Source organism: Stegostoma tigrinum, chromosome 23 (assembly GCF_030684315.1).
Source record: "Stegostoma tigrinum isolate sSteTig4 chromosome 23, sSteTig4.hap1, whole genome shotgun sequence".
Taxonomy (NCBI): Eukaryota; Metazoa; Chordata; class Chondrichthyes; order Orectolobiformes; family Stegostomatidae; genus Stegostoma; species Stegostoma tigrinum.
The window spans coordinates 19,507,720-19,531,466 of record NC_081376.1 but is presented as its reverse complement, the minus strand read 5'-3'; the positions used below and the strand labels follow the sequence as shown (position 1 = coordinate 19,531,466).

The 23,747-nt window shown below is 40.3% G+C and overlaps 1 protein-coding gene across 7 annotated transcripts in view; it reads left to right on the top strand.

The window, feature by feature from the left end:
* The window catches only part of mad1l1 (mitotic arrest deficient 1 like 1), a 772,508-nt gene that overhangs the window by 283,017 nt on the left and 465,744 nt on the right, over nt 1-23,747 (top strand). For all 7 annotated transcript variants that reach the window (XM_059653949.1, XM_048552091.2, XM_048552089.2 and 4 more), the window contains one exon: nt 15,639-15,721. In XM_059653949.1, coding sequence (XP_059509932.1) covers nt 15,639-15,721 — 83 coding nt within the window. The remainder of the gene's footprint in view (nt 1-15,638; nt 15,722-23,747) is intronic.

Genomic DNA, 23,747 nt, shown 5'->3' with positions numbered 1-23,747 from the left:
GCTGTCATTACATTGATGAATAGAATCTCTAACTTCAAAAAAATGTAATCCTGCCAATGCTGATCTTGCCTGGCACATGCCCTGTGTGTCGTAACTTGTATACTTCTAAGTTTTTCTTTACTCTCTGATCTGTGCATCCTGGCTAACCATGATCTGCCTGTACTGCTTGTAAACAAAGATTTTCATTGTATTGGGTACACGTGGCAATAAATAAATCAAATAAAATCCTGCCCCAACCTTCCACTCCATCTTCTGCAAAAATACCAAACTTTTCCTAACTGCCGCCAGTTCTGAGGAAAGATTACTGGGACCAAGCCGTTAATTCTGCTTTCTCTCCATAGATGCTGACAGATCTCCTGAGATTTTCTAGCAGTTTCTGCTTTTGTTATGGAGATCATAGGAACTGCGGATGCTGGACAATCTGACGGTTTCCCCCTACCGCACTCCAAAACCAGCCCAGCTTGTCCCCATCTCCCATCTATCCCCCGCTCCTTCTCGCGCCCCACCCCCATCTCCTACCTACTAACCTCATCCCACCCCCTTGCCTGTCTTCCCTGCACTGACCAACGTCCTCCCTAACTCCGCACCTACACTCACCTTTACTGGCTCCATCCCTGCCTCTTTGACCTGCCTATCTCCTCTCCACCTATCTTCTCCTCTATCCATCTTCGATCCGCCTCCCCTTCTCTCCCTATTTATTTCAGAACCCCCTTCCCCTCCTCCATTTCTGAAGAAGGGCCTAGGCCCGTAACGTCAGCTTTCCTGCTCCTCTGATGCTGCCTGACCTGCTGTGTTTATCCAGCTCTACACCTTGTTATCTCTGCTTTTGTTACGTTCATTTATGTACGTTCTTTTGAGGCTTGTGACTCTCAGTGCATTCATTGCGCACTTAAAGACAATTGCAATTATTTCAATGTTTTGTGACACGTGTAGAGTCTGTGTCAGTTTTTCGCATCTTCACCAACCCACACTTGCAAATGCGCAGCCACCAACTCCTTTCCTTTGTGCTTGGTCTGGGTATCAGTGTCTGTAAGAAACCTGTATAATAGGCAGAGGAAAGCAGGAACATGGCGAAGTTTGAAGCTGCCACTCATCTTCCAATCTTACCCGCTTGGTCTCTCATTTTATTTCTCTGGCACCTTGAACATGTTCTAGACAGTGAACTGAGTTACATTTGCCTGCCTCAACCTGCACACAAACATCCCGACCCCCTAGATGTGTTTTCAAAGCTTGATTAGCACTGTGGGCTTCCCATTCACCGGATGCTGTTTGACAGCATTGATCCTTTAAGCCAACAGCTGTTGCAGAGCCTGTGAAAATATTCCAGATTTCTTCTGTTTTCAGATTTGGAATTCCTTGGTGGAGATATTCCAATTTTGATGCTTTTGTTCAGGATATGTAATTGAATCCTCGAAATAAAATGTACCATTGAGTGTAAATATTCCTGCAGGGGTAAAGTTTTAACTAATTCTATATAAAGTTGCCAGTCGGACCTCCTTCTGCTCAAAGGAGGGGAACTGAATTTAATGACCCATAAAGCCTTAGTATGGATGCTGGAAGCAGTTAGTTATACAGAGGACTCAGCTGCAGTATGCAATACTGGCAGTTATACAGCGGTCATTCACTAACCTGCCATGTTTTACAGTATTCTTCAAAAGGTGGTAGAAAACCTATTTGCCAAAGAGTGATTGGAGTATGGAACTTGCTGTCAGAAGGATACATTTATCATTAATGCTTTCAAGAAGAATCTAGATCATTGCTTCCAAAACTACCTTCCAAAATGACCTCATTATAACATTTGGGATAGAGGTAACTCAGGAGCCAACAAAAATACATGATGTAGATATGAAAATTTGCACTTTTGAAAGCCTTTCATGAGATACTATAATATGTGCAAGTAGATTTTACTTGAGTCTCCATGTTGTCTAGTGACGGAAGAAACAGTGAAACTCCTCTCCCCAGACCCAGTCCCCCTCTCTTAGTAATCAGCCTCATCTCCATCATCACCTATGCACAGCCCTCTTCTGCTGCCAGTAACAAATGCTGCTCCTGTACATAGTTTGGGAGCATTTTGTGTGAGGTAAATACAAGACAGGAATAGAACATTTCACTGAAAGAGTGAGAAGAAGTTGTGCAAGGAGAGGTGTGTGGAGCATTAGCACCAGCTGTTTGGGCCAAGTGACCTTTTCCTCTGCTGTAATCTGTGTGAATATCAAGCCATTACACCAAGATATTTTGGCTAAATTAATAATCAGATTTATTTATTTCTGGGATATGAGAAACCATAAGGTTATAACAAGGACTAAACGTATTAGGATTTAAAAGATAGATAGCAGATAAAAGGTCAACATATCCTTTTCTCAGGTAATTCCCTCTTCCACAGTTCATTGTGCAACACTATTTTAGGTGGAAGAATTTTGAGTAGCTCATTTCAGAATTTACAGTTGTAATTGGATAACATTCTTGCATCAACATACAAAATTCAGTAGTAATTAAACTTTGTAGGTACTGAACTGAGGACATTTGAATAGCACAGAACTTGTGTATTGCTGCAAAAGACACATTTTGACTTGTACTTATCAGGATAATTTGCACCAAGTACCAAAGTAGAGATAAAAACATCTACACTTGTATGAGGGAGAGTACGAATTGGTGAAATGATGAGATTGAACATCAACCACATGGAACCCAAGTGAGTGAGGGCCATTCTGTAGCTCAAGCTTGCCACTTCGAGAGTGCGTGCATGATATTCTACTAGAGACTACCCACCCAAACCATTGTTGGCCAACTTGAGAAATAGTATTGACTTCCACGGTGGTACTCAATATTCTGTTTTGTAGTAGTTCAGTGTAGACTGAAGATCAATACCTTGTATCAGGCCACCAAAGAATATATTTCATTTTTGGTCTAAAGCACAAATAGTGGAATGCCCTGAGGAGTGAATGATCTGTGAAAGGAATTGAAAGATTACAAGGGATTGTAATCTACTTTGAATAATGATGCTGTTTCGAAAAACAATATGAAAAATCAACAACTCTGGTCAGTCTATTTGACCCAACTGACCTAAGCTGTTATTCATACTTCACACATACAAGACTCTTCCCATTCTCGTTTATCTAACCCCATTAGCATAATGAACTAAAATGCATATGACTATAGGACTCCATCACTAACAAATCCCTAAGCCATTACCTACCAAGTTATCGGAAAACGTAGGATGTGTAATTCCTTTTTAGCAAGTCTTGATTCTCTTTGCTATCTCATAAAGCTATGTACGAAGCCTTTAGGACCAATGGAGCAGAGCAAATAGCAGGAGTTATAGTTACAATGAATGGCTTGTGATAAAACTGAGAAAGCAAAGCTTAGGAGCCGAATACTGTTTGACCTTAGGCATGGGTCACTTAGTCGTAATTATGTAAAGTGGAAGTTGGTACTAGTTTTTGTATGTGATATTGAAACTTGTGAAAAAGAATATCCTCTTGTAGTTGAGTGAGTGGGAGCTTATTTTGTTTCTATGATTAGTATTCTTTGACATTTACAAAAGATTTGATGTAGTAGTCTTAAATGCAGGTGTAAGATGTTTAACGAGTTCCAACAGAAATAAGTCCTGAATGTACTTTGTTTCAGCTGCTCCTATCCGATACATGTTTTAATCCCTGTGTCAGGCTGTCTAGCCAAACGCTCCAGCAATCCTCTGTGATTTGGGAGGTCATTAAAATATGTGGATCATCAAAAAATCATTTTGCTATCTTGTCTATTGCCGCTGATTCATTGCCAAAAGCAATTGGTGAGCTTTAATAAACCCTATATTTCGGAAAGATACTGGCTGCCTCTGACTTCACTGGCACTCTTGCTGTACATAGTACCCTGGGAATCGGAGGGAATGGCAAAGCACTGCACAAATATTTCATGTGGAAGACTACTTTCATAATCACCAGTCCTTTGTGCCAGTCTGTAACTGACTGTGGAAAAACCTGTCTCACCTGGGCTTAATCTTTTGTCTAAGTAGCTATTTTTACTTTAGGAGCCATAGAAATTTTATATGTTTGTTTATATGACATTGCATTTTTTAGAAAAAAGACAGACATTTGCAATAGATTTGAAAATTGCTGTGTGAAAGTGGAGATTAAGCTGAGAGTATGAATTTCTGGTTAGACAATATGCTAGTGGCCCAGAGGGCCTTTGAGCTGCAACCAATTCATCTTCTGTTGTCAGTGGAGCTCTGGAGAAGCTTTCACAAAGCTAGAATTGCAACACGGGTTTTCAATGCAATATTAACGTTCCCTGTAGCATCTTAGGTCTGTACATATAATCCAGAAGTATGTTGTTATTAGGAGGAAGAACAAGCAAATTGGAGATGGGGGCAGGTGGTTAAGGCTAAAATTGAATTTCTCCTTTCAGATTAAGAACACTGCGTATAATAAATAGGAAGGATGACCATAATACGTTTGATCAGAGATGGAGAGTTGCTCTTGGTTGTAGAGGTCATTGTGCATAATTTATTGTCTTTTGGTATAGTCCAACTCTTAGCTGTTTAGTGTTTTTCTTTCATTTCTCAACAAAATTATCTAATCTAGTTCGAGGGCCAGGTAATTTCTTGAACTTGAGAGCAGGGAGATTGATGTATTGGCTGTTTTGCTTGGACACATTTGGACCAAAAATAGTGCAGGGTGTTTTTATCAGGTAAATCAGTAGATCATGTAAGGGATGAGAGGTTGTGGGCAAGAAACCAATGGGAATATGGTAATTTCTTAGAAACGCATCCATATGAATCCAGCTCCAGTGACAACCCAAATACTTGGAGGGGAAAAATAGCTTACTTTGTTTTTAAAATTGCTTCTTCATCCTATTTACAGAAGCCTGTGTTGATGGAATATTTTTCCTCCATCAATCATTGTGTGTGTGTGCGCGTCAAAGATTATACAAAGCTATAGTATCTTATCTATGTGGGCAGCAGTTGGCAAAATGTTAGATCAGCAGAAAGTGGAAAAAATACTGTATTTCAAAGAGACTGAATAATATAGTTGTGTTTATGCAGCATCTTTCATGATCTTAAGGATGTTCTAAAGTGCTTTATAACTAATAAAATATGTTTAAAGTATACCCATTGCTTGTATTGAAGGGTACCTGCATCTAATTTGCTTAGAGTATGGTGTGTCAAGTCATAATGAGATGACAAGGCATTTCTTTAATGTTGGTTGATGGATGAATATTGGGCAGCTCTTCAGGTAAAATTCACCTATTACTCCTTGCATAAATGTCATATCATCTTTTATGATATCAGATAGAGCCATGGTTTAATGTGTGAGTTAAATGATGCTGTGTCCGACTAAGCAGCATCATCTCAGGACTGCATTAGAGTTTCAGTCTGAAGTTGGTTGTCAATTCCCTGGGGTTTAATTTAAACTCCCCTCCTGGATCTGAGGTGTGTGTGCTAGCAACTGAGTCAAACCATCTGAAAAACTTATAAGAGACACATTTTGACACAATGCTGCTGGTTCTGATTAGTTGGCAGGGATTTAACAAAAATGGAATCTAGGCTGAGAACAATTACAATTCGTCTGGTACCTAACACAAAATTCCTAAGATGCTTCTCTGATGCAGCGTTAAACAAAACCAAATACTATATCAGATTACTAAAAATTTGGTGAACGAGATAGAGCTTAAGTGATGTTTTACAGTAGAAAAATGAGTTGGTGGGATAGTTAGCTTAGGGACGGCATTCCACAGCATAAGGCTTAGGCAACTGAAGATGTTACCGGCAATGGTGGAAAAGCAAGGATAGGCCATAAATAAAAGAGTGCAGTAATTTTTGATGGTTTAGGGCTGAAGACGACTGCAAAAATACAGAGGGTAAGGCCTGTGGTGATTTTAAAATGAAGATGAGAATTTTAAAATAAATAAGTTTCTTGACTGGGAACCACTGTAGGTCCGTGAGTATAGTGGGGTGCTCAGTGTACAGGACTTGGTGTGTGTTGGAACAGGTGGGAATATTTTGGATGACCTCAAGTTTCTGGAGGGTAAAATGTGGAAGACCAGTATGGAATGCATTGAAATCATCAGAATTGCAGGTTATGAAGACAACAATAAGGATTTTTCCAGGAGGTGAGCTAATGTATGTTAATTTAGCTAATGAAGTGCCACAGTTCACGTGACCTGGGTGAGAATGCTGTGCCAATATATAGTTGGAACTTCAGTTTTTTGGGGGAGGCAGCAGGTGGCAGGAACGGTAGTGGGGGATCAAATGTGACTCCAGTGGTTGTGAACAGACCTGCTTATGTTTACACATTGCCCAGAAGAGGGAGATGGCATTAGTACCTGACCAAGAAAGTTTAGAATAGGGCCTGAAAAAACTGGCTTCATTCTTTACAGTATAATAAAGTGTGAAGCTGGATGAACACAGCAGGCCAAGCAGCATCTCGGGAGCACAAAAGCTGACGTTTCGGGCCTAGATCCTTCATCTGAGCAGCAATATCTATGTGTACTGATGCAAATTGTGACATCTCATTAGCTAATATAGCACATATTTGGTATTGAACCACGGCATCCTTTTCCATATGAAGTATACTTATTGCTCAGATTACAGTAGATACACACGATGTATTTTTAGTTTGAGTATGGTGGTCATTTTTTATAAAGTCCCTAGACTTTCTTTCCAAAAGTAAGGGAGTTCTGTTTGAGGCATATTTTCTGTGTGCTATTGATTGACTTGAAAGTGAAAAATGCAAATTAAATCTTATCCTGGTGTAAGAACATTTAAATTGGCTCCCTCAACTCTTGCGAATTAAAGCTTGTCAACTCATCTTGATGAAAGACATCCTCTGTCTTTGAAGTAACTGTCTTCCACAATATTTGATACAGAATCATGTGCACCACTGGGAACTGGGCTAGCACTTTGTTTCATCTTATGCCTGAGCCTTTTTTAGAACAGTCTGTCTGACCATGGTTGCCAAATGTAACACAAACAGCCTGAAAGAACATCCTCGACTGATGGGAAGCTGCGCAAAGCAGTTCCCACAAATCTTTGCAGTTTTATTAAAAGAAAAATCAAAGACCAAGGAAACTTTTAACCAAGTGCAAGCTGTAGATTTGTTCTTTAAAGTGCACATTGATATTGTGACAGCGTTGTAGTATACCGATTTGAATTTATGCCTACATTAATTTTTGTGTGTCTACTTGTTGACACAAGTGAGTCCCTCTGACAGAAGTGGATATGTAATTTACTCAGCATTGATAGTGAGTTAAGGCTAAGAATGACCTTATGGAACCTTTGTGATTCTTCACTGATTTGATAAAGCACAGAGATGATTGTTTGAGAGATCAGAAATTGGGGTCCATAAGATAAAATAGTCTGTAATAAATCCAAGTAATTTGATGCTTTTAAGGGGAATCTAGATAAATACGTGGACATAAAATGATGAGAAGAATGTGCAGATAGGGTTAGATGATAGGGTGGAGTGGAGACTTGTGCGGAACAACATTGGTGCGGACCTGTTGGGCCAGCTGGTCTCTACAGTGCAATAGAATACTTGTCGTTATATTAATGGTACTGTAAGGTATAAATGTTAGGATGCAATGAATGGGTTTTCTTATTTAAACCATGCCATTATGTAAGGGTTCTCTACTTATTCAATTTATTTTCTTTGCCACTTCTCTTCCACAACTGAAGGTACTCATTGCTCATAGATCTCTAAAGAAACAATGTCACTCCTTTTATGTCTTGCTTGGTCTCCATTTTTCATTTCTGGTTCTCTATGTAACAGAGTAGACCAGAATCAGAGTAAATCTTAAGTCCATCTTAATCCAATGACCAGAGATAACCAAGTGTGGAGCTGGATAAGCACAGCAGGCCAAGCAGCATCTTAGGAGCAGGAAAACTGACGTTTTGGGCCTAGACCCTTAATGACCAGATGTGTTTGCAGGAGATGTTACTGGGGAACAATTTGAAGCAGAAGTTCATGCTAAATTTTTTTTCTTCGCAAAACAATGTGCATTTTTATGCAAGCATGCTGATGTACACAGTAGTGTCTCATTAGCTGCTCTACCTAAGATCAGTTGATATTAAATAAACTAGCATTTGACTTATTTGCATCAAGTTTACATAGTGCATTGCCAGGTCATGCAGTGCACTTTTCATTAAATTTGTGGAATGCTTATGATGCACAAATAATAGAGTTTAATATTTGTTATAACACATCAAATGCTTCGTGTGGACTTGTATACTTTGAAACCAAAGCTAAATTGATGGATTAATCATGTCTTAACAAACTCAAGCAGTAGTAATCATTGTAGAAACAATTCAATATATTTGTGTATGAGTGATGCAGTAATATACAAGGACAGAAACTCAGCTTTTGAGAAATAGTACTGTATGTGATCTTTTATTTTATTGAGTTAAAGAGGGATTGATGTGCTTTGTGTATATTGCAGCGATCACTAAGGTTTATTGGATTTTTTGTTACTGAAAGTATACAATTTTTAAAAAAAATTATTAGTCATTCCTTTCTTGTCCTCTTTCTCTTCCAATTATCTCTCCAGTTCCCCTCACTCTGGAGCTCTTCTTTCTTTCATCTCCCTCAAATATCACACTCTTAACTAATGCTTTTCCTAATTAGATGATAGTTAAAATTGTTCCATATGAAATATTGTAATTACAAATGTTTGCATATGTATCTTCAAAGTGAAATGTTGGCATAGTAAAATTAGTCTCCAAATCATGGCTTGGAATGCAAGCTTTCAGGCAGCAAGTGCGTGCCATAGATAAAAGATATGTGTGTCGATTTTACTTTATTATAAATGGAGCAACTTGTAACTAGCAGTGAGATACATTTGTTGAACTCCCTAGTTCAGATAATGGTAAGATTGTGTCAAGCCTTGGTGCATAGCGTAGTTACCAAGTTCTCAAGGCTTGAATCAGCTCAAAATGATCTATAGTTTAAGTCTGCATATTTGACAGTGTTTTTGTAAACAGAAGGAAAATGTTTTGGGCCAAAGTATTTACAACATACATATGACCGTCCGTTTGCGAGTATCACAAGATATAAATTATATTCTTTCCATATATCATACAGAAATTCCATATTTAATTTGGCTATTGCAATGTCAACATTATTACAAATTTGGCTTTAAGTGTCAGTGTGGATGGATTTGTCACAAAGCTATATAACTTTTATACAGGGATATAAAGGTAAAATTGCCGTAGTAATGGACCATAGGATTGTTCCCATTCGAGAGAGAAAGACATACACAACCGATAGTGGCTTAACCTGAGAGCCACCACACCTCAGGGAGGAACAAAGTGAGAAGGTGCAACCTTCATGGTACGGTCAGCCTATATGGAAATTGAACCCACACTGTTGGCATTACTTAATTTTGCAAACCAGGTGTTCAGCCAAATGAACTAACCAACCTCCTGTATTGTGATTATATTTACCTTCTGTGTCGTCTTTTGCTCTACCTGTACAGTTGGTGTTACAGAATACCTGAAGAAGTACCTAGAAGCAGGTTTCTACTGCTGGCATTTTATCCCAGCAAGTGTGAATTATTTTTTTTTCTCCCTCTGCATCAAAAATCCTGGACAAAACTTAGCTGCTGTTGAAGAGCTTCAGTATTTAATTTGGACTTAATTGGAAATTGAGTTCCAAAGAGAAAAAGACTGAGTGCATCAATAATAGAATCAATTTGTAGCTTCTCAGTGGAAGGCTCCTTGTTATTTGAATGTGCCCAAACTGTTAATAACTTTGTCTTTTTCTTTGGGTCCTTTCTCATATCTGTAGAATTTGACACAGGGTTGGCTTGTACATTAATGAAACTAGCAATTCATGTTGTCGTTGATGCTTTGGGGATCTTCTAACATTGTGCGACCTCTGACCTTCCCCAGGGCATGTGGAATGTTGAGAGTTTGGAACAGATGATCCTTGAAATATGTTGAGCCAAATTTCACTGCTTGCTTTCACATAAATCAATCAGCTAATGCATTTTCCAAGATGGATGGTCTGCAATGCAGAGATTGCAGTTTTTTTTTGGGGAGGTGTCCTTCTATCTTTTGTATCAACTACATTTCCTATAATTTGATCATGAGTCAGACCCCTATAGAAGATTTGTTTGGGAATTCTGTAGTCATCCATTTGACAAAAATGGCCTGCTGATCAAGTTTAATTTTCTGAAGTGCGGCCTTTGTGCTGTTGAGCTCAGATGATGAAGGGCCTCATTGGGAGTTTTTTTTCTTTGATCGAGTTTTCACAATGGACTTTGGAAAGCTTTGATCAAAGCTTTCCAGAGCTTTGATATGGTGCTGATAGATCTAGGATTCACTGCCATAAAGCAGGGATGATAAAGATGTTACCTTTTTGAGTTTGATTTTAATTTTCAGCTCAATGCCATGCTGAGTCCATTACAAAAGGTTTAAAAGGTTTTATAGCAGAGCACTTGGAAAACTGTGGCAGGGTTAGACAGTGTGAACATGGATTTGCGAAAGAGAAATCATGCTTGACAAATCCAGTAGAGTTCTACAAGGGGGAGGTAACTAGTGGACTTGATGAAAGGGTGTTAGTGTATGTTGTTTACTTGGATTCTTATAAGGTTTTCGAGAAAGACCCATGGAAGAGATTAGTGTGTAACACTAAAGCACATGGATTGGGGGTCGTACATTGAAATAGGTAGAAAACTGGCTAGCAGTTAGGAAACAAAGAATAGGAATAAACATATTTTTTTGATATGGTAAGAAGAGACGAGAGGGATCATGTTAGAATTCCAGCAACTCTCAATCTATGGGAATTATTTAGCTGAGAGGATTAAATGCAATATCTCCAAATATGCAAATGACACAAAGCAAGGTGGGAATGTGAGCTATTAAGAGGTTGTAGAGATGCTTCATTGTGATTTGGACAAATTGAGTGAGTGGGAAAACACACGGAAGTGGGGTATAATGTGGATAAATTATGAGGTTATCAACTTTGGTAGCAAAAACCAGAAGGTCAATTATTATTTGTGGCTATGGCATGAGAGAGGGAAATATGCAATGCTATCTGTGTGTCCTCAATCAACTGTCATTTAAAGTATGTTGGGGTAAAGGAAAATGGTATTCAAGTATTGGAGCAGGGATATCTTGCTGCAATTAAACAGAGCCACTGATCAGTCAAACCAACCCAAGAAGAGAGATTGAATTTGGTTAGGATTATATTCACTGGTGTTTAAAACAATGAGTGAGGATTCTCATAGAAATCCATAAAATTCTAACAAAACTAGACATGACATCTGCAGGAATAATGCTTTTGATGTTGGGGGAGTCTCAGACTATGGGGGTCAATCACTTAGGACTGAAATGAGGAGAAATTTCTTTGACCAGAGAGTGGCGATCCTGCAGAATTCACTACCACAGAAAGCAGTTGAGGCCAAAACATTGTTTGATTTAAAGGAGGAATTGGATAGAGCACTTGGAACTAAAGACATATGGAGGGAAAGCAGGAACAAGCTGTTGGATTGGATAATCAGCCATGATCAAAATGTATGGTGGAGAAGGCTTGGATGGCTGAATGGCCTACTCATACTTCTATTTTCTGTGTTCCTCTGCTGCTTTCATGCAAGATCATGTGTGTAGGTTGTAGGCTGAACTTGCTTTTTGGAAGTGTTCACTGGTATCTCCTTTGCAACATTCTGACAGAGTACACTGCAAAATTATGAGAATTAATTTACAACCTTGAAATTACTGCCAACAATGATTATGTCTGATGCTTCATTGCATCCATATTTAAACCCTAGTTGCACACCGTTTCATAGGCTGCAAACCTGCCCTGAAGTAGCCCGGTTTGGAGGAATGCCTAGCAGTGCAAGGAGAAGCTGTATGACCTTGCATACTCTGCAAGAGTAAGTGCTGACATCTTCGGTGTGCTGTCTCACAGTCATTCTAATTCGGGCATTGTACCCGCCTCCATCCAAACCCCATTGTCTTCCACTCCTGATGTTGCATGCAGATCTTCCCACAATAGCAGTCACCCATCTCAAACTGCAGGGCTGTCCAGTGAGATTTTAAGCATTGTGGCAGACTAAAGTGAAGAGTTGGGGAGTTACAAGGCACCTTTGGATCATTGGTTATTTTAAAGATATTTAACGTCTTTTTTGGGGGCATAAGCACCTCGAATCATGTGGATTTTGACAAATTTGTTTGGATAATTTAGCTTGGAGATATGGTACCATAAACCAAATAAATTCATGCTGTCAAAAGCTTTAGCTTATGTCTCTATTAGTTCTATGAAGAGCATATTCAGATTCTGGTGTTGCTGTCTGCACTTTTCTTGAAATTGTCTGCCTGCAAGCACCATATTGCTGTTCCACAGTTGGTCCTAAACTACATTAATTCCAGCAGCATTTGATCTACCAAATTGTCTAATGAATGTGTTAATAAGATTCAAGTAAGGATCTTACATTTGAGAGATTGTTGCTTGGTGCTCGTCACATAGGGTTTTTATTCCTTCCTGCTTCCAGATGCTGACTTCGTTGCATCCTTGAGGCCATGTACAAATTTTTCCTCATGCCACATACTCTTGAAGACTTCTTAGTCCACTCTATACAATTACACTTCAAGGTTCTGTTGGAATGTCATCGAGATCAGGTCTTTATCTTGTTTGATTCATTTGATGGACTTTATCACTTAGCAGAGGAGGCGATGCCCTAATGGTTTTTACATTGGTCTGTTAATCCAGAGACCCAGGTTTGAATCTTGCCATGGCAGATGATGGAATTTGAATTCAATGAAAATTTAAGAGTCTTATGATGACCCTGAATCTATGGTTAATTATCAGAAAAATCCATCTGGTTCACTAATGTCCTTGAGGGAAGGAAACTATCATCCTTACCTGGTCTGGCCTACATGTGTCTCCAGTTCCACAGAAATGCGGTTGACTCTTAACTGCCCTCTAGTGAATTAGCTGGCCTAGCCAGCAATGCTTTGATTCTGTGAATGAATATTAAAAGTCATCCCCTCCATGGAAAGAGGAAGAGACAGACTTTCTTTCAGGCAGCTGATCAATTTGACGCTGTTGAAATGTGCAATTTCTCCATTTGAATAGCTGGGTGAAATGAGCACACTACCATGCAATTAGAGCTCCCTTATCAGTTCATTCCATTTATTTGTGAAAGTGATACATACGCATTTTGAGATCAGTGAAGAGCATAAACCATGACTATTTTGATGGCAGGGTTTAGTGACACGAGGGATAACAATGCACTATTGGATTCTGTGTATCATACTTGCTGACAACCTAAGATTGAAGTGTGTGTATTCAGTAGGATGATGCTAGAAGTGACAAAATATGCCAATACTAGCAATAATCAGAATTTCTGCGCCTCACTGGCGATCAAGCATTGGAATATTATCTTGCTGACAGTTTAAGATTGAAATTGCTGCCAATGACAAGGTAAAGATTGAATAAATGCATCTGAATTTTGTAACATACTTGAAATGTTTTCAAACTCAATATGCTTTCTCTAACATTTCTGAATTAAAATCAAGTTTGATTATTTTTAGAAAATCAGTCGTAAATGATCAGAAAACTGCACTTCAATATATTGGAGCTGTGAAACTAGTTGAAGGCATTTTGTACTGGAAGTCCTGATTTGTTCTGACCACTCAGCTAATTTTATAATGGGTTTTTACAGAAAGCCGTGTGGCACAAAATTGTGTTGGAAATCAATACATTATTTCATGTATTTTGACTATTTTTATGCTTTCAGTAAACACAGCTGCTTTATATGAGAAGCACTGAAATTTTCCAGCTGGCAACATTCCTAAGCAAGAACTAGATGGCACCATCTGCATTGCCAATTCGTTGAATTTTCTATCTGTTCAAGAATAAGAAATCATTTGGAACTGGTTTCATGACACAAAGCTATTCCACTTCAGTATACTCTGCTTGGAGAGATATATCATTTCGTTTTTCTGATTTTTGAATCTTTTGAAAGGTTCTCATCCTGTCAAATAAACACATTTACAACCACGATAAATAGGTATCAGTAATTTTGGATGTTAGAACCCAAACTCATTCCTTGCTCAGAGCAAATTCAAAATACCCAAAAAAGTTAGAAATTATTCACTTACTTAAGAGTTGTTACTTGCCTTAAAAACCCAACAAGTTCTATGTACAGAACATAGAAAACATACTTTGCCTGTATTGTACATACAGACAATTCTGTGCTTGTAGCTTTACTTGGGAATGGAATTTCCTGAATTACATGGCAGCCTAAACAGAGCGGATTGTAATGGGATTAAAGAATTATGAATGATAGTTGTTGAGTAATTCTTTGAAAGATTTGTTGTGTCCTGCTTTGTTTTCTGCTAATTAGCATTTAACCAACTTCCGGATACAATGTATCATTCTCTGACACTTCTGCCATCTACAGTCCGACCCCACCACCAAAGACATTTTTCCATCCCCACCCTTGTCTGCCTTCCAGAGAGGCCACTCTCTCCGCGACTCCCTTGTCCGCTCCACACTCCCCTCCAACCCCACCACACCCGGCACCTTCCCCTGCAACCGCAGGAAGTGCTACACTTGCCCTCAGCCCCATCCCAGGCCCTAAGATGACTTTCCATATTAAGCAGATGTTCATCTGCACATCTGCCAATGTGGTATACTGCATCCGCTGTACCCGGTGTGGCTTCCTCTACATTGGGGAAACCAAGCGGAGACTTGGGGACCGCTTTGCAAAACACCTACGCTCGGTTCGCAATAAACAACTACACGTCCCAGTCGCGCTTCATTTCAACTCCCCCTCCTATTCCTTAGATGACATGTCTATCCTGGGCCTCCTCCAGTGCCATAATGATGCCACTGGAAGGTTGCAGGAACAGCAACTCATGTTCCGCTTGGGAACCCTGCAGCCAATGGTATCAATGTGGATTTCACCAGCTTAAAAATCTCCCCTCCCCCTACTGCATCCCAAAACCAGCCCAGCTCGTCCCTGCCTCTCTAATCTGTTCTTTGTCTCACCTATCCCCTCCTCCCACCTCAAGCCGCACCCCCATTTTCTACCTACTAACCTCATCCCGTCCCTTTGACCTGTCCGTCCACCCCGGACTGACCTATCCTCTCCCCACCTCCCCACCCATACTCTCCTCTCCACCTATCTTCTCCTCCATCCATCTTCGGTCCACCTCCCCCTCTCTCCCTATTTATTTCAGAATCCTCTCCCCATTCCCCTTTTCTGATGAAGGGTCTAGGCCCGAAACGTCAGCTTTTGTGCTCTTGAGATGCTGCTTGGCCTGCTGTGTTCATCTAGCTCCACATTTTGTTATCTTAGTATTTAACTGTGTTCATTCCTATACTTTTCCATCATATTAAAATCTAGAAAGCTATATATTTATGTACATCTGAGCACAATTTCATGACAGCTTTTATTTTGAATAATCATATTTACTTGCAATGTTTACTTGCAACCAATGTGGAAATACTGCAGAATTCAGTGTTGTTTCACTTACTTCCTGAGTGCTTTGAACAGAATGGAGAGTGAGACAATGCTGGATTCTTGATTCTCTATTTCTCTGCTTGGCAAACAGATGGACAGAGATGGCCTTTTGGTTTGGGCAAGATGCATAATTTCTCCTGAAAATGAAGTTGACATATTTATTTTTATTTTCACAGCTTGAAGCAGAATTGAGTGTTCTTCAGAAGCAGGCTGCTATGACTGACCAGAGCATCACCAAAGAAGAGGGAAATGCACTGAGGTATGAGAACAAGGGAGCACACAAGAGTAATAAAAACTTCATTGAATTGCAGTGTATAGTTTATGTTCAGATGGTTCATGTTATGCATACAGTGCTTTATCAGAATGTGACTTACAGACACTTACCTTGTCTATTCCATTTCAGAGCAATGCTTCCCATTCAATGCAAAAATTCCACTGTTGATTTCATTGCAGTTAGTCGACTTCTAATTAGCAGCAGAAGCTATTAAAGTTAGAGCTGTGGCTTTAACGGCACACACTAAATACATACAGCTGTGCCTTAGTGCTGGAATAATGCGTTATGTGTCCTAAGAGACTTGAACGTTCGTGTTCAGGTCTGGGCACCAGACTTTAACAAAGATATTGATTTTTTTGAAGGAGTGCAATGTGGATTTACCAGAACGACACCACGTGTTAAATTATGAGGAGAATGAATATTGAATTCCCTAGATGTTTTGGGGTGATTTGTTCAAAGCTTTCAAGGTATTGAGAAAATGTGATAACCTTGTGCCATTATCTTTGGACTAGTGATCCAGATACTGCTCTTGAGACTAAGGTTCAAATCACACCATAGCAGACAGTTGAAGTTTAATTCAATAGAAATCTAGATTCAGAAGTCAAATGATGACCTCATTGTTGCAAAATATAAATCTGGTTCACTAATGTCCTAAAGAAAAAGAAACTACTTTCATTTTCTGATCTGACCAAAAATGATTCCAGATTGTCGTCAAAGAAACCTCTTGCTGATTGGAGTCTTGAGTTAATGAAGACTCGCCCATGTTGAAAAGCACTTGGACTCAGGATAGCAAGGTCACAGAATGTCCTCTGGGACGGGTTAACTTCAATGTCCATTACCAAAGGTGGCTCAGCAGCACTACTACTGATTGAGCTGGTGCAATCCTAAAGAACATTGCTGCTAGACTGGATCTGTGTTGGATGATGAGGTGATGTGGTGAAGGAGCTAACGAGATGGAAAAAACATGGTTGGTGTCATTCTCACCAATCTGCTTGCTGCAGATGCACCAGTTCATGACTGTATTGTTAAAAGTGACAACCACATGTTCACTTTGACTCCAAATTCCGATTTTCATATTGAGAATACACTGCATTGTGTTCTGTGATGCTATCATGACGCTAAATGCGATAGACTTTCAATAGGTCCAGCAATTGAAGACTGGGCATCCCTGACATGCTGCAGGCCATCAGCAGCATGGAATTATTCTCCAAAACAGTCTGCAACCTCAAGGCCCAGCATGTATCCTATTCTATAATTAGCATCAAATCAGATGATCTGTCTTGGTTTGAAGAATTGTGCAGAGGGCATGCCAGGGGCAGCATGAGGAATACCTAAAAATGAACTATCACAGTGGAGATGCTAAGAAACAGAATGACCAAGGATTCACAACATATCGAAAAGGCAGGGAGGTGGGCAGAGGGCGTGGGGTTGCCTTGTTAGTTAAGAATGAAATTAAATCTATGGCACTGAATGACATAGGGTCAGAAGATGTGGAGTCTGTGTGGGTCGAATTGAGGAACCACAAAGGCAAAAACCTATAATGGGAGTTATGTACAGTCCTCCTAACAGTGATCAGGGGCGCAAGATGCACTGGGAAATAGATAGGGCATGTCAGAAAGGCAAGGTCACGGTGATCATGGGGGACTTCAATATGCAGGTGGATTGGGTGAATAATGTTGTCGGTGGATCCAAAGAAAAGGAATTCATGGAATGTTTGCAGGATGGCTTTTTGTAACAGCTTGTGATGGAGCCCACAAGGGAGCAGGCTATTCTGGACTTAGTGTTATGTAATGATCCAGACTTTATAAAAGACCTTAAAGTAAGGGAACTCTTAGGAGGCAGCGATCATAATATGGTAGAGTTCAGTCTGCAGTTTGAAAGAGAGAAGGCAAAATCAGATGTAATGGTGTTACAGTTAAATAAAGGTAATTACAGGGGCATGAGAGAGGAATTGACGAAAATCGACTGGAAGCAGAGCCTAGCAGGGAAGACAGTAGACCAACAATAACAGGAGTTTCTGGGTGTAATTGAGGACACAGTACAAAGGTTCATCCCAAAGAAAAGAAAGATTATCCGGGGTGGGATTAGACAGCCATGGCTGACAGAGGAAGTCAGGAAAAATATCAAAGAAAAAGAGACAGCCTATAAAGTGGCCAAGAGCACTGGGAAATCAGAAGATTGGGAAGGCTACAAAAACAAACAGAGGATAACAAAGAGAAAAATAAGGAAGGTTAGGATCAAATATGAAGGTAGGCTAGCTAGTACTATTAGAAATGATAGTAAAAGCTTCTTTCAATACATAAGAAACAAACAAGAAGCAAAAGTAGATATTGGGCCGCTCCAAATTGATGCTGGAAGGCTAGTGATGGGAGATAAGGAAATAGCTGAAGAACTTAATAAGTACTTTGCGTCAGTCTTCACAGTGGAAGACATGAGTAGTATGCCAACAATTAGGGAGAGCCAGGGGGCAGAGTTGAGCATGGTAGGCATTACAAAAGAGAAAGTGCTCGAAAAGCTGAAGGGTCTAAAAATTGATAAATCTCCTGGCCCTGATGGGCTACATCCGAGAGTTCTGAGGGAGGTGGCTGAGGAAGTAGCGGAGGCTTGGGTCGTGATCTTTTGAAAGTCACTGGAGACAGGGAAAGTCCCAGACGATTGGAAAATTGCTGTTGTAACCTCCTTGTTTAAGAAGGATCAAGGCAAAAGATGGAAAATTATAGGCCGATTAGCCTAACCTTGGTAGTTGGTAAAATTCTAGAATCCATTGTCAAGGATGAGATTTCTAAATTCCTGGAAGTGTAGGGTCAGATTAGAACAAGTCAGTACGGATTTAGTAAGGGGAGGTTGTGCCTGACAAACCTGTTAGAATTCTTTGAAGATGTAACAAGTATGTTAGACCAGGGAAACCCAGTAGATGTTATCTATCTAGACTTCCAAAAGGCCTTTGATACGGTGCCTCACGGGAGGGTGCTGAGCAAGGTGAGGGTCCATTGGTGTTTGAGGTGAGCTACTGACTTGGATTGAGAATTGGCTGTCTGACAGAAGGCAGGGAGTTGGGATGAAAGGCTTTTTTTTGGAATGGCAACTGGTGACGAGTGTGTCCCACAGGGTTCAGTGTTGGGGCCACAGCTGTTCACCTTGTATATTAATGATCTGGATGAAGGGACTGGAGGCATTCTGGCGATGTTTGCCGATGATACAAAGATAGGTGGACAGGCAGGTAGTACTGAAGAGGTGCGGAAGCTGCAGAAAGATTTAGACAGTTTGGGAGAGTGGTCCAGGAAGTGGCTGATGAAATTCAATGTGAGTAAATGTGAGGTTTTGCGCTTTGGAAAAAAGAATACAGGCATGGACTATTTTCTAAACGGTGAGAAAATTCGCAAAGCAGAAGTGCAAAGGGATCTGGAAGTGTTGGTCCAGGATTCTGTAAAGGTTAACTTGCAGGTAGAGTCCGTAATTAAGAAAGCGAATGTAATGTTGTCGTTTATCTCAAGAGGGTTGGAATATAAAAGCAGCGATCTGCTTCTGAGGCTTTATAAAGCGCTAGTTAGGCCCCATTTAGAATACTGTGTCCAATTTTGGGCCCCACACCTCAGGAAGGACATACTAGCCCTGGAGCGTGTCCAGGGGGATATTGTCCAGCTCTTGCAGCATTTCGACATGGAATGTTTTGGTATATGAGGACTTGTGGATGGTGAAACTGAACTGAATTACTCATATAAATTTTGTGGCTACAAGGGCAGATCAGAGGCTAGGAATCCTGCAGCATGTAACCCAAACCTTGACTCCTCCCTGTCTTGTCCATTATCTACTATATGTCAGGAGTGTGATTGAGTATTCCTCACTTACCTGGATGATTGCAGCTCGGTTGATGCTCAAGAAGCTTGACACCATCCAGGACTAAGGAGTCCACTTGATTGGCACCACACCCACAAACATCCACTCCCTCCTCCACTGGGATTTAGAAGCAGCATTGTATACCATTTGTGAGAAACATTGCAGAAATTCACCACAACTCCTTAAATAGCACCTTCTAGACCCTTAAACAGTCTTTGAAAATAAGCAGCACCAGGCATATGGGGGAGCTCTATCACTTGCAAGTTACCCTCCAAGTCACTCACCATCGTGACTTCAAAATATACTGCTGTTCCTTCAGCATCTTTGGTTTCAAATTGTGATGCGCCTTCCTTAACATCAACATGGGTGTACCTGCAGGAACTGGGCTGTGGAGATTGAAAAAGACAACTCATCACCACCTCCTCAAGTGCACTGAAGATAGACAATACGTGGCCTTGTCTGTGACACCTACATCCCGTTAAAGAATCTTTTAAAAAGCGTGATGTAGGTAGAGATAAACTGTTTTCACTATTTGCAAATCTGGGATCAAGGGCCTGAGGTATAAATTGAAGCCAGATTTTGCAAGGTTGAAGTTAGGAGACAGATCCTCGTGCAAATGGTAGGAGAAGATTGCAATTTTTCTACCATCTCATTGGTGTGAGGCTAATTATTAATTTTTAATCTGAGATTGAGGAATTTTCAAGTTACTGGGTATTAAGTTAGATCAGAAATCGGCCTTAATCTCATTGAATCATGGAACAGATTTGAAGGGCTGCATGGCCTATTTTTGTTGCCATGGTACAAACTAACTCTTACTTATAAAATCCCCTCTGAATTGCGTCTTTTAAAATAACCCAGATGAAGGTCGTGCCTCACAAACCTTAGAGTTCTTTCAGAAGGTGACCAAACAGGTAGATGAGAGTAAACCGGTTGATGTGGTGTATATGGATTTCAGCAAGGCGTTCGATAAGGTTCCCCACAATAGGCTATTGTACAAAATGCGGAGGAATGGAATTGTGGGAGATATAGCAGTTTGGATCGGAAATTGGCTTGCTGAAAGAAGACAGAGGGTGGTAGTTGATGGGAAATGTTCATCCTGGAGACCAGTTACTAGTGGTGGAGCGCAAGGGTCGGTGTTGGGTCCACTGCTGTTTGTCATTTTTATAAATGACCTGGATGAGTGTGTAGAAGGATGGGTTAGTAAATTTGCACACGACACTAAGGTCGGTGGAGGTGTGGATAGTGACTAAGGATGCTATAGGTTGCAGAGAGACATAGATAAGCTGCAGAGCTGGGCTGAGAGGTGGCAAATGGAGTTTAATGCAGACAAGTGTGAGGTGATGCACTTTGGTAGGAGTAACTGGAGGCAAAGTACTGGGCTAATGGTAAGATTCTTAGTAGTGTAGATGTGCAGAGAGATCTCGGTGTCCTTGTACACAGATCCTTGAAAGTTGCCACCCAGGTTGACAGGGCTGTTAAGAAGGCATACAGTGTTTTAGCTTTTATTAATAGAGGAATCGAGTTCTGGAACCAAGAGGTTATGGTGAAGCTGTACAAAACTCTGGTGCGGCCACACTTGGAGTATTGTGTACAGTTCTGGTCACCGCATAATAAGAAGGATGTGGAAGCTTTGGAAAGGGTGCAGAGGAGATTTACTAGGATGTTGCCTGGTATGGAGGGAAGGTCTTACGAGGAAAGGCTGAGGGACTTGAGGCTGTTTTCATTAGAGAGAAGAAGGTTGAGAGGTGACCAAATTGAAACATAAAATAATCAGAGAGTTAGATAGGCTCTCCCTATCCACCCTTTTTCCTAGAATGGTGACGGCGAGCACGAGGGGGCATCGCTTTGAATTGAGGAGTGAAAGATATAGGACAGATGTCAGAGGTAGTTTCTTTACTCAGAGAGTAGTAACGGAATGGAACGCTTTGCCTGCAACGGTAGTAGATTCGCCAACTTTAGGTACATTTAAGTCGTCATTGTATAAGCATATGGACGTACATGGAATAGTGTAGGTTAGATGGGCTTGAGATCGGTATGACAGGTCGGCACAACATCGAGGGCCGAAGGGCCTGTACTGTGCTGTAATGTTCTATGTTCTATGTTCTATGAGACCTGCATATAAAATATGTTTGTGTTATTTCAATAAGCTTGAAAGAAAAATATTGAAGTTGCTGGAAATCTGAAGTATATACTGAAGTTTCTGGAAATACTCTGTGGGTCTGACAACTGTGGACACAGGTTAATGAACCATCATCAGACCTGGGATGTTGGAAATATTTTAATAGAATACAATTTTTGTCACTACACTTACTTGATTATATACTCAGAAACTGACTCTCATGCCTCATCGTGCCTTGTAACCTTCCCATTCTTTCAAAAACTGGCCAGTCATGATGTTGTATCTACTTTCCCTTGAAATCAAAAGGATATTTTTTTAAAGGTTAAAAATAACTCTGTAGTCCATAATCAGAATGGCTTTTGGGGGAAAAAAAACCATTGGTTAGAAGGATGATGTCTAACTCACGTTCACTAACTTCCAGATCTCTAAAAATAGAAGTTCTGTTCTTGAATGGGCAGTGTTAATGAAGATCTTGTGCTTTTGTATTAGATGCTGTCTGCAGGCAAGCAGTTTGCTGCTTTAAGATGTGCTGCTGTTAGATTTCTCTATTTTGCCCCCTGTCAAAGCCATAAATTTCGATACAATTTGGATACTACACCAATCTTGGTTTATTTCAAACTCGACAGTGTAATCTAGAATTTATGACGAATGAGTGTGCATTTCAGCCTGACTGGTCCTGGGTTTCTGGCTTTTCAAGTCTATGAATTTCAATCCTAATTGTATTTAAACCCCTCATTTGTGCCACTATTTATGCTCTGGATGAGTGTTTTCCCATGCTGCTTTGTCTAACCTTACCGCCATAAGGAAGAAATGATTAAGTTATTATGTCATGATCTTGCTTTCCTTTAAATGTATTTATGCTGTTTATCTGAACCATTCCAGATGTAAATTTCCTATTCTAACCACTCAATAGATAAAGAATTTACTCCTGATTTTGCCAGTTCAGTTTATTAGGGGTTGTTCTAAATTTATGTGGACATGTTTGCCCTGCTTTGAACGTTTGTTCACTCCATGTAAAACTTTCCTCCCATGAATGTTTATTCACTGGCCACTCCATCCCTTCATAACTGAAACTGATGAAACTTTGTGACCATCAGGCAATGGGAAACAATCGAGCAATGTAAGTCAGGAAATATATTAAGTAACACCCAGGTATACTTCATAATGTTAGGCAGTGATTTTGCTGGCTTAACATGGTTCTTGCTTCCTGTTTGAGGCTAATATGGAGGACAACATTTTCTCTTTGACTGTCAGTTTGTAGTGTTTCCACTTCCAGTGTTGTCTTGTGTTCAGTTTCAAATTCAAGTTGCTCTGGCCACAACAAGCCAAGCTGCCACGCATGTTCACAATCAGTGATGCTACTAAGCCCTGATAGTCTCATGGCACGTGGCTAGTTTTTAATTGGTTTAGATGGTATGTGATCAGTTTCTGTTCTCTCTGTTTGTGGTGGTGACTGTCAACTGATATGACTTTGTGTTATCTCATGCTTGGTTCCTTAACACATCCATTATTTATAATCAAGTTTTACAGTAAGCTTTCTTACTTACCATTGAAATTTCCATGTGTTATTTTCTTTTCCCCTTTTTTTTGATGGGTGAGATGATGTGCATTGTCATCTCTTTCTGGCTGGTGGTCGAGCTCAATGTATCAAATGACCTTTATTAAATCTACAGCCACAAAATCTGAGGATAGTCTTAAATTCCTAGAGAGCTGTTACAACTGGCAAAGGCCAGAGGTGTAAGGTAACAACAAAATATAGAACATAGAACATAGAACAGTACAGCACAGAACAGGCCCTTCAGCCCACAATGTTGTGCCGACCATTGATCCTCATGGATGCACCCTCAAATTTCTGTGACCATATGCATGTCCAGCAGTCTCTTAAATGACCCCAATGACCTTGCTTCCACAACTGCTGCTGGCAACGCATTCCATGCTCTCACAACTCTCTGCGTAAAGAACCTGCCTCTGACATCCCCTCTATACTTTCCACCAACCAGCTTAAAACTATGACCCCTCGTGCTAGCCATTTCTGCCCTGGGAAATAGTCTCTGG